The sequence below is a fragment of the Phoca vitulina genome, unplaced genomic scaffold (genome assembly GCF_004348235.1).
Source record: "Phoca vitulina isolate PV1807 unplaced genomic scaffold, GSC_HSeal_1.0 scaffold5, whole genome shotgun sequence".
Classification (NCBI taxonomy): domain Eukaryota; kingdom Metazoa; phylum Chordata; class Mammalia; order Carnivora; family Phocidae; genus Phoca; species Phoca vitulina.
This window is the reverse complement of record NW_022589708.1, coordinates 24,011,409-24,024,003: the sequence shown is the minus strand read 5'-3', so window position 1 is coordinate 24,024,003 and position 12,595 is coordinate 24,011,409. Positions and strand designations below refer to the sequence as shown.

The 12,595-nt window shown below is 33.1% G+C and overlaps 1 protein-coding gene across 1 annotated transcript; it reads right to left on the bottom strand.

Annotated features, from left to right (window-relative positions):
• Positions 1-4,972: 4,972 nt before the first annotated feature.
• On the bottom strand, positions 4,973-5,296 carry LOC116631808 (60S ribosomal protein L35a-like; the record flags this gene model as incomplete). The annotated part of the gene is made up of 1 exon (XM_032403418.1): positions 4,973-5,296. A coding segment is annotated over exon 1 (324 nt), but the record flags the coding sequence as incomplete, so codon positions are not given.
• Positions 5,297-12,595: the final 7,299 nt, after the last annotated feature.

The window sequence follows — 12,595 nt, the reverse complement described above, 5'->3', positions numbered from 1 at the left end:
CACAAAGAGAACTATCTTTTTTCAATTTTCTAAGCTACTGATATATTCTTTCTATTCTCTCAACTTTATCATTTGTCCATTTTGTACCATTTGGGGGAAGTTTTTATTTCTCTAAGGGTCAGCTTTATCCATCTTCAAAACTTTTCAAAACTTTATACTTACAAAAGAATACAAAAACCAAATTGTTAAGATTTTTGAATGATTGTAAAGGAAATGAACTGAAAACTGCACAGGCATTGTTTCAGCATTTGCCTCATTATCTACAGCATCTTTAGGCTGTAATTTATCTACCTTAAAACATAAATAAAACCACCTCAATAACAGAGTCCTCTTTAGCAAATAAGCTATTTCTCTGTACTTCCTAATAAGAAAATCTTTGAAAGAGAGGTCCATATAATTATTTTTCTTCTATTTTTCTTTTTGGAATGACTCCAATGAGCCATTTTCACAAAGTTGATTGAATGAGATTTTGTCAAGGATAACAATCACCTGGAAATTATTACATCTAATGGATAATTTGACTTCTCATATAACTTCACCTCTGAATAGTATTTGATACAATTAGCTACACTTTCCTTCCTGAAGCCATATGTTTTTCCTAGTTTCTAGGACATTATACTCAATTTTTCCTACCTCACTTGTTACTCCTTCCATTTCCTTTGCTAGATTCTCCTCATATCCATGATCTCTAAATGTTATAGTATCTTAGAGCACCGTTCTAGGCCCTTTCCTCTTTTCTATCTCATCCAATCTCAAGGCTTTAAATACTGCATAAATTAACAATTCTCCATTATTTTTCACTGAACTTTTCCCTTGAATTCCAGACTCTTTTATCAAAATGCTTACTAGATCTGTATTTTGATATCTAATAAGCATCTCAACTTAAATCTGTCCAAATCCTGATACAATGTCCTTGTGCCCAAACCAATTCTCCTTAAATTTTATCCAGCTCAATAATTGGCAGTTTCACAGAACTAGTCTGCTTCTCATTGCCCTCATTACAAATAAAAGCACTGAAAATTTAGTTTTTACAATCATTTGGTTTCTATTAGATGGCAGAAAATACCACTCTTTGAAGTAGTGGCAATCATAAAATCTGATTATCTTTTTATACTTGTTTGTCTTGATGATTCTCAGATCTCTAGGCATCTGGGATACAAATGACATTTAAAATTGTTCCCAATTATTGATAGAATACTCAGTGCTTTTTATCTTATGATCTACATTCAATTTTGTTAGTTTTTCCCATGACATCATAATTAAAAATCTTACAACAGTAAAGTACTTAGCTTTTTATAATGTTCTATTTATAGTTGTGGTGGTTCTTTTGTATCAGCGGAAGACATTTTAAAACATTTGGAGATTATTTGTACATATAAATTTGTTATTTGTACTATAGGAATAGAAAATATAAGCAAATACTGATATTAGATTAATTACAAAGAACTTTAATTGTTTTCACAACAATTGTATAAATGAACATTAACTGTTGGAATGTGAATGGACATGGAATGAGAGGAATGACTTCTGGCTTGTCTTTAGCTTTATACCTTCTTATAATCTTGATATGAAATCTAAGATATGAAATTTCTCCTTGTTTTTAAGGTATTGGGGAATTTTCATAAAATGTACACAAATGAGTCAAATCAATATGGAGGAAAATCTTCATATGTTAACCACCATTTGATAATATGTGTTAAAGTTAACCCTGACCCCATCCACAATATGACTAGAAATGTATTATAGATAACATCATACAATAAAGTAGGGGTAACCCATCAATAAACTCCTGTAAGATTACCTAGATTCTTGGAAATTTTAATGAGATTTCCTCTATTGTATGAGTACAACATATCTTCTAAACAGACAAATTGAGTACAACATATCTTCTAAACAAACAAATTGGATATATCTTTGCTTCTTTCTTGAAACAAAAAGTAATTTGGATTATAAAGTCTCTGAATTTAAAAGAAATACTTGCTTATAGAGATTAAAAACACTTGAAGATGTTAAAAAATCTAATCACACATGCAGATTGAAAGGGATGAAAAAACATGTACCATGCAAATGAAAGTGAAAAGAAAGCTGGGGTAGCAATACTTATATTGGACAAAATAGACTTGAAAACAAAATCTGTAACAAGAGAGAAAGAAGGACACTACATACTGATAAGGGGAACAATCCAAGAAGAGGATATAACAATTGTAAATTCTATTCACCCAATATGGGAGCACTTAAATACATAAAGGAACTGTTAACAGACACAGAGGAAGAAACTAACAGTAATACAATAACAGTGGGATACTTTGACATCTCTCTTACACCAATATATAGATCTCTCAGACAGAAAATCTACAAGGAAACAGTTACTTTGAATGACACATTAGACCAGATGGACCAAGCATATATACAGAACATTTTGTCAATAGTGGAATACAAATTCTTTTCAGGTGCACCTGAAACACTCTGCTGTATACATGACATGTTAGGCCACAAAACAAATCTCAATAAATTAAAAAAAAAATCATGTCACACTTTTTTTCCAACTACAGTAGCATAAAAAATAGAGATCAATCATAAGAAAAAACCTGGAAAGAATGCAAATACATAGAAGCTAAATAACATGCTACTAAACAACAAATGGGTCAACCAAGAAATCAAAAGGAAATTTAAAAGAATACATGGAGACAAGTGAAAATAAAAACACAACAGTCCAAAATCTTTGGGATGTAGCTGTTCTAAGAGAGAAGTTTATGGTAATACAAGCTTAACTCAAGAAACAAGAAAAAATTCAAATAAACAATCTAACCTTACACATAAAGGAACTAGAAAAAGAAAAATAAAAAATACCCAAAGCCAGTAGTAGAAGAAAGGAAATAATAAAGATTAGAACAGAAATAAATGAAGTGGAGACTAAAAAAACAAAACGATAGGAAAGATCACTGAAACTAGAAGCCGGTTCTTTGAAAAAATAAACAAAATTGATAAACCCTCAGCCAGACAGTGTTGGGAAAATTGGACAGCCACATGCAGAAGAAAGGAACTGGACCATTTTCTTACACCATACACAAACATAAACTCAAAATGGATGAAAGACCTAAATGTGAGACAGAAATTCATCAAAATCTTACAGAACACAGGCAGCAACCTCTTTGACCTCAGCCACAGCAACTTCTGGCTAGACACATCTTCAAAGTCAAGGAAAACAAAGGCAAAAATAAACTATTGGGACGTCATCAAGATAAAAAGCTTTTGCACAACAAAGGAAACAGTTGGCAAAACCAAAGGGCAAACTACAGAATGGGAGAAGATATTTGCAAATGTTTTATCAGATAAAGGGTGGTATCCAAAATCTATAAAGAACTTATCAAACTCAATACCCAAAGACCAAATAATCCAGTCAAGAAATGGACAGAAGACATGAACAGATATTTCTCCAAAGAAGACATACAAATTGCCAACAGACACATGAAAAAAATGCTCCACATCACTCAGCATCAGGGAAATACAAATCAAAACCACAATGAGTTACCACCTCACACCAGTCAGAATGGCTAAAATTAACAAGTCAGGCAACAACAAATATGCGCGAAGATGTGGAGAAAGGGGATCCCTCTTACACTGTTGGTGGGAATGCAAGATGGTGCAGTCACTCTGGAAAACAGTATGGAAGTTCCTCATAAAGTTAAAAATAGAGCTACTCTATGACCCAGCAATTGCACTACTAGGTATTTACCCCATAGATACAAATGTAGTGATTCAAAGGGGCACCTGCACCCCAATGTTTATAACAGTAATGTCCACAATAGCCAAACTATGGAAAAAGCCCAGATGTCCATTGACAGATGAACGGATAGGGAAAATGTGATATATATATATATAATGAAATATTACCCAGCCATCAAAAAAAAAAAAAAAATCTTCCCATTTTCAACGATTTGGGTGGAACTAGAGGGTATTATGCCAAGTAAAATAAGTCAATCACACAAAGACAATTATCATATGATTTCACTCATATGTGGAATTTAAGAAACAAAATAGAGGAGCATAGAGGAAGGGAGGGAAAAATAAAACAAGATTAAATCAGAGAGGGAGACAAACCATGAGAGACTCTTAAGTATAGGAAACAAACTGAGGGTTGCTGGAGGGGAGGGAGATGGGGAGATGGTGTAACTTGGTGATGGGCATTAAGGAGGGCATGTGATGTAATATATAGAACTGATGAATCACTGAACTCTGCCTTGCTAACTAATAATACATAATATGTTAATTAATTAAATTTAAAAAATTAAAAAAAATCTGTTCCACTTCTATACACTAATAATGAAGGAGTAGAAAAGAGAAATTAAGAAAGCAATCTCATTTATAATTGTGCCAAAAAATACCTAGGAATAAACTTAACCAAGGAGTTCACCTGTACTCTAAAATTTATAAAACACTGATGGAAAAAATTGAAGATGATAACAAAAAATGGAAAGATATTCCATGTTCTTAGATTGGAAGAATGGATATTGTTAAAATTCTCATCCTACCTAAAGCATTCTACAGATTTTTTTTTTAACAAGAACACAAATCTACACCTTTATTTACTTTTCATTAAATTTAAATCCTTGTGGTGAGTGCTGTGAATTGTGCAAAACTGTTGAATCACAGATCGGTACCTCTGAAACAAATAATATAATATATGTTAAAAAAAAAAAAAAGAAGAAGAAGATAGCAGGAGGGGAAGAATGAAGGGGGGGAAATCGGAGGGGGAGACGAACCATTAGAGACGATGGACTCTGAAAAACAAACTGAGGGTTCTGGGGGTGGTGCGAGGATGGGTTAGCCTGGTGATGGGTATTAAAGAGGGCACATTCTGCATGGAGCACTGGGTGTTATACACAAACAATGAATCATGGAACACTACATGAAAAACTAATGATGTAATGTATGGTGATTAACATAACAATAAAAATTTAAAAAAAATCCTTGAGGGGTACAGCATCACACAGATTCTGTGGCCAATGGGTTTAGCAGGAAGGTTGCTTTGGAATTTGGCACGAACCATGTCACTGTTTCCATGAGCATGAGTTACTTTTCCCCAGATTACTCTTCTTTGGTTTGGCTTGCCACCAGGAGTCACTGTGTTGTTCTTTGCTTTGTGCACATAAGCACATCTCTTGCCTAGATAGAATTCCGTTTCATCTCGAGCATAAACACCTTTGATTTTAAGAAGATTTCTGTGCTGCCTCTGGTTCCAGAGACCCCGCTTGTCGCCAGCAAAAATGGCCTTGGACCACAGCCTTCCAGACATTATTTGGCATTATAGGAGTCCTGTTCCCAGCAGGCCTCCACAAACTCCAAGATGGTGGAAAAAGAGCATTCTACAGATTTAGTGCAATTCCTATCACAATGTCAACATTTTCCACAGGACTAGAACAAATAATCCTAAAATTTGTATGGAACCACAAAAGACCTCAAATAGACAAATCAATCTTCAGGAAGAAGAGCAAAGATGTGAGTATCACAGCCCCAGATTTCAAGATACACTACAAAGCTGTAGTAATCAAAACAGTATAGTGCCAGCACAAAAATAGTTACATATATCAGTGGAACACAATAGAGCGCCTAGAAATAAACTCACACTTACATGGCCAATTAATCTACAAGAAAGGAGAAAATATACAATGGTACAATGGAGAAAAGACAGTCTCTTCAACAAATGATGCTCGGAAAACTGGACAGCTACTTGTAAAAGAATGAAGCTTGGTTGACCCATTTGTTGTTTAGTAGCATGTTATTTAGCTTCTATGTATTTACATTCTTTCTATTTTTTTTTCTTATGATTGATCTCTAGTTTTTATGCTACTTTAGTTGGAAAAAAGGTGTGACATGATTTCTTTTTCTTTCTTACCCCATACACGAAAATAAACTCAAAATGGATTAGAGACCTAAATGTGAGATCTGAAATCTTAAAACTTCTAGAAAAACACATAAGCAGAGTTTCTTTGGAATTGTTAATAGAAACATTTTTCTAGATATGTCTCCTGAGGCAAGGAAAACAAAAGCAAAGATACACTATTGGGGCTATGCCAAAATAAAAAAAAAAAAAACAAAACTTTTGCACAGCAAAGGAAACCATCAACAAAAAGACAAGACAAGGTACTAAATGGAAAAAGATATTTTCAAATGATATATCTGACAAGGGGTTAATATACAAAATATATAAAAACTTAAACAACTCAACATCAAAAAATCAAATAATCTGATCCAAAAATGGGCAGAGGAAGACATACAGATGGCCCACAGGTGAATGAAAAGATTTTCAACATCACTAATCATGAGGGAAATGCAAATCAAAACCACCACGAGATGTCACCTTATACCTGTCAGAATGACTAGAATCAAAAAGGCAAGAAATAACAAGTGTTAGCAAGGATGTAGAGAAAAAGCAACATTTGTGCACTATTAGTGGGAATGCGAACTGATGCAGCCACTGTGGAATACAGTATGGAGGTTCCTCAAAAAATTAAAAACAGAAATACCATATGATTCAGTAATTCCACTGCTGGGTATTTACCCAAAGAAAACAAAAACAAAATTTGAAAAGATACATGCACCCTAAGGTTTATTGCAGCATTATTTACAATAGTCAAGATACGGAAGGAATCCAAGTGTTCACCTTTAGATGAATGAAGAAGGTGTGCTATATCTATCTATATATGATATGATATGATATGATAACTATATATATAATGAAATATTACTCAAGCATAAAAAGAGATCTTGTCATTTGCAACAGCATGGATGGAACTAGAGGGTGTAATGCTAAGCGAAAGAAGTCAGACAGAAAGATAAATAACATATGATTTCACTCATATGTGGAATTTAGAAACAAACATAAAAAATAGACAAACAAATTACAGACTCTCAAACACAGACAACACACTGGGGAGGTGAGTAGAAGGATGGGTAAAATAGATAAAAGTTATTAAAAGTACTTATTGTAATGAACACTGAAATAAGAATTGTTATAGAATTGTTGAATCATTATATTGCACACCTGAAACTAACATAAAACTATATATTCACTATAGTTCGATTTAACAAGTTGAAAAAAGAAGCAAGAAAGGTATTCGAGGCCTCAATATTTGAAATTGTAGCTAGAATTGGCATATAAGATTTAACTGTAGATACATGTATCGGTTATTAAAATTCAGCCAACTCTATGATCTCCTAACAGAACTTAGGAATTTGACTCTGCAGTGTAGGCCCTCAGAAATATCAAATCGAATTGAAGAAACTAATGTGTGGAAGCTACTGTATGTGTAGATTGTAATTTTTTTTTTTCCCTATAGTAGAGCTGTTACTCAAGAATCAGGCTAATGCTCTGCAGGAGAGGGCCATGTAGAAGGAGGAAGAGGCGTTCAAGTCACCACGACTGATGGTGAGGAGGGGAAAAACAACAACAACAACAACAACAAATCTAAGTAAAGGAATTCAAAATTTTATATAAATTTCATAATAAATAAATTTTATAATAAATAAATTTAGCTTCAAATGCTATAAAGAGCCATCCCTTTAAAAAAAAGTTTCAAATACTACCCTGAACTATAGCCTTGGATTTTTTTTTTAAGTTTAGCCATGAGATAAAATCACTGTAATTCATAAAATAAGAAGCAAAGAAATTCAAGTTAATATCTAGCTGACAAGGAGCTTAAAAAATATGATAATTTTAATAGGTTTATGCAACATTTGAAGATTTTTAAAACTATACCCTATTTCACATGTAAATACAATAAATCACATAATTTAAGTTCAGGAAATATCTCAAAGCAAGGTAAATCTCTGAACAAATTTAATTGCTTTAATAATTTTTATTTAAAATACATTTCTCTCTGATTTTATCAGAGTATAAAAATTAAGTGATTGTATTAAGTCTGGGTCTACTTTTGTTCTCTATACCAATGACCTATTTTTTCATCCTTATGCAAGAACCTCCCTCTGTCTTGATTACTGTAGCTTTATAATCAGGTATCGGTGTTCTAACTTTGTTCTTTTTCAAGATTGCTTTAGAAAATCTCAGTTATTTGCATATCTGTATACATTTTATAATCTGTTTATCAGTTCTACAAAAAAGGCCAACTGGAATTATAAAAGATTTCATTGAATCTGTACAACAATTTTGAGTAACTGTCATCTTAACAATTTAGTCTCCAATACATAAGCATGGTTTATTTTCTCATTTATTAAGGTCATTTAAAGTTTTGCTTAGCAAAAATTTATAGATTTCAGTGGATCAGTATTCCATATCCTCTGTTAAGTGTATCCTTTCTTATATTTTTGATGTTGTGGATGAAGACAATTAAGTCATCCTCAGCAAAATGACTTTTGGCTGAGCTGTTAAATTTGCCAGGTTAACAACCAGTAAATGCTCAACTGCACTCACTGAATGGGGATCAGTAGAGCTCTTACCCTAAATGTACGTTTACAGCAGGCCCACACTTTACCTATTCTCCTCCATTTAACCATGTCAGAGAGCCTTTTTGCTCTTGGGTCATGCTGTTCTTCCAGAGAATGAACTTGCTTTGCCTATGCCTGAGTGAGAAATAAATATGTGCAAGCCTTGTAAATGCTGCTTTGATGTGGTGTGTTTTCACATCCCATACTTTAAAAAAGGGAAAGAGATATTGCACCAAGCTGCAGTCCCAGCAAAGGACCGGTGGTACTGTAACAGACATTTTGTAAATAAAAATTTTTCTTATAAGTTCCTTTTTGATTTGTTTGCCAAGTATATATAAAAAATGGTTAGTTTTGTATGGAATCTTATAACTTTGCTAAACTAACATACTGTTCTAGTTTTTGTTTTGTAGATAGCTTAGCATTTACTCTGTCAATCATGTCATCTAGGAATCCAGACAGTTTAATACACTGCTTTCTGAACTTTCTTAAATCCCTGGTTCAGGTATCCAATTCAGTGTTAAACAGAAATGGGGAGAACAGACAGCTGGTGTTGTTTTCAACTTTACAGCTACATTTTTCAATATTCTACCATTAATTAAGTATATTGTTAACCATAGATTTTTTCTTCTATTTTCTTCTGTCTCTTCAGCCCTCTTTTTCTTTAAACCACACTTGAATGCCTGCAATATACTCATATTGGTCATCATATTTTATTTATTTTATGTATTGCTAGAGTCTATTTGATATTTTGTTGTTTTATTTATAAGTTATTTCATAATTTTTTGTCAAATTCTTGTTAGGTGTTTTATAAAGATTACATTGGCCTCAGAAAACAATTTAGAAATGTGTCCTTCGTCTAGCTGGAAAAGATTGCTGTCATTTCTTCTTTAGATTTATTGAAATTGTAATTTACCAATGAAATCATTGTTGTGAATTTCTTTATGGGAAGCTTTTGGGAATTAATTCAGTGTATTTTACAAACATAAAGTTGTTTGGATTTTTATTCATCATGTGTTGGTTTTGGTCATAGTTTTCAAGAAATGCATCCATTTCATGAAAACTGTTAATTTATTGGCATAATTCTATTTGTAACATTCTTGTAACATTTTCTTTCTATGTGTGTAGAATCTGCAGATATCTCTTTTTTCATACCTGCTGTTGGCATATGTGTTCTCTCTCTGTGTTCCTGATTACTCTAAGATTTATCAATGTTGCTAAATTTTTCAAAGAGGCAGATTTTGGATTGCTTAATTTTTTCCACTGTCTTTTGTATCCCTGATTTTTCAGTCTTAACCTTTATGGTTTCCTTCACTTTATTTGCTTAGGATTTATTTTGTTTTTCTTTTCCTAGCTTTCTAATTTGGACAGTTACACCGTTGATTTTAGATTTGTCTTCCTTTCTAATATAAGCTTTTTTAAACCTGAACTTTCCCTGTAAGAATCTTTTTAACCGTGTTCCACAATTCAGATGCCTTATTTTCCTTATAATTTAGTTTGAAATAGTTTTTAAAGATCTCCTATGATTTTCTCTATGACCTGCCATTTATTTGGAAGTCTGTTATAAATTACAGTGCTCATTGTTCTTAGGATTTGTTTTTGCTTTTGGTAATTTCCAGTTTTTCTGTCATGGATTTAGACATAATTTTTTGCTTTTCCAGTTCATGAAATTACATGTCTTCATTTTGTCTTTCATCAATCTGGAAAATTCTCAAAAAGAATTTTCATGCTTATTGATTTTTTTTTCCATTCTCTCTTCTGGAATTCTTATAAATCATTTGTTAAATTTGCTATTTAAACTTGTATTAATTTCCTGGTACTGCCATATCAAGTTACCACAAACTTGGTGGCTTAAAAAGCAGGAATTTACTCTTTCACATGTTTGGAGGCCAGAAATCTGATCAAGGTGTGGTCAGGACTGCACTCCTAGAAGACATCCTATAAAATTTAAACCCATTAGGAGTGCCTGGGTGGCTCAATCATTAAGCGTCTGCCTTTGGCTCAGGTCATGATCCCGGGGTCCAGGGATCAAGCCCCGCATCAGGCTCCCTGCTTGGCGGGAAGCCAGCTTCTCCCTCTCCCACTCCCCCTGCTTGTGTTCCTGCTCTCGCTATATTTCTCTGTGTCAAATAAATAAGTAAATAAATAAAATCAATCTAAAAAAAAAATTTAAACCCATCGGAGTCCAAGGAGAATTAAAATGTTTGCTATGGCATATCTAGTCCAGCTAGTTTGTCATGGTGCGTTTTCTACAGATTAGTGTCTCTTGGCCAAAATGTTTGGACATCCCTATGTAGATATTTCATCTCCTAATCCTTGGCATAATGTTCCAGTATCTCATGAATTTTCCCTGTTTCTAATGGCAAATGACCAATACCAGTATTTCTAAAGTATGTTAGATTTAAATCCCACTGTGAAATCTAATTTGTCAGAGGAGTGAACCACATTTACTACAGCAAAAACTTAGAATAATTTCAATTTCATATATTCAAAAATACCTGAAATTTCTTAACAACAGATGTCTATGGGCTAAAAATAAATTTCCAGATTGCAAGTTTATGGTGTTTTTATTCCACTTAATCAATTTAATCACCTTTCCGAGAAATATCAAAATTTAATTCTTATTGTAGCACCCACGTCTCAAATATCAGATTCTCTCCCATATCACAATTGTACCTTTCTGGTTTCCTATGATTTTAGAGAATAGGTCTGACCCATGACAAGGCTTTAAGCCAGAAGTATAATAATAATAATAATAATAATAATAATAATAATAATGTAGTCAGAAGGGGAGAAGATTATTTCCTCACACTCAGGTAACAATTCAATCCAAGATGCACCTGGGAAATTATTTTACTTTAAACTCAAAAAAAAAAAAAAAAACCCTCAAAATGTACCTCAGATTGGGATTTCCCTAGGATAGTATTACAGTAAAAAAAAAAAAAAAAATCTGATGCTAAATATTTTTTTAAGTACAAAAACTAGTGGGATTTTTGGAAAGAAAGCACTGAGTGAACAAGTCTGTAAAATTGGTCTTGAAATATTTCCTCATTGTGCCCTTTCAGACTCTGCTGCTGCTGAATATCTCATCAGTCCCCTAATTTTGTCTTTCCTACTGCTACCCCTCCCTTACTCTCTCCTCTTTTCTTGTACTTCCTCATATGTCTCCTTCCTCTGTTCACAATTGCTAAGGCATTAATGTTTCCAAACACAAACCCTCCTAACTATTGCACCTTCTCACTGTAGGTAGCCCCTTGGAAATCATTGTCTTTCTCTTTTCTAATTTTTTTTTTTTTTTCTTTTTGAGATGGGTCCTATTGGAATTTTAGTGATTAAGTCATCCATTCTGTTTTACAAGTAAACACTAAAGACCTTTTCTTTGACTTTTTTTTTTTTTTTTTTTTTGAGTTGCCAGCAATATTATCTCATGCATGCTGCACGGATTCCTCTGCTCCATAAACCAATTCATAATAGTCTCCTTATTATTTAAAAAAATGATGTGCATCAAAGAAGTCTCCAGGGAATACTAGCAGATGATTTATAAAAATGTTAGGATGATATGAGTTACAGAAGATCTACAACACATGCTTCATTGTGATTTTAATGGTTGAATGGGAATATTGCACTGTTTATTTGGGATATCTCATTCCTCCTGTGGGTCTCATCAATGATTATTTATGGGAATTTTTGAAAATTAACTATTTTTTTTAGAGAAGCTTAAAGTTCACAACAAAATCAAGGGGGGCGGTGACAGAGATTTCCCATATACCTCCTGTCCCCACATATACATAGTCTCCCTAAGTTATCAACATTCCCCACCACAGTGGTACATTTTTATAATCAATGAACCTACATTAACACATCATAATCATCCAAAATTCACTATTTAAAGTTCATTCTAGATGCTGTATATTCTCCTGGCTCAGACAAATGTGATCATCATTATGGTGTTATGCACAGTATTTTCATTGTTCTAAAAATTCTTTGTGCTCTATTTATTTGTATTCCCCCAACCACTAGCAACCACTAACCTTGTTACTATCCCCTGCCTTTTCCAGAATGTCATATAGTTAGAATCACACAGTAGAAGCCTTTTCAGATTGGCTTCTTTCACTTAATAATATGCATGTAAATTTTGTGTATGCTTTTTCAC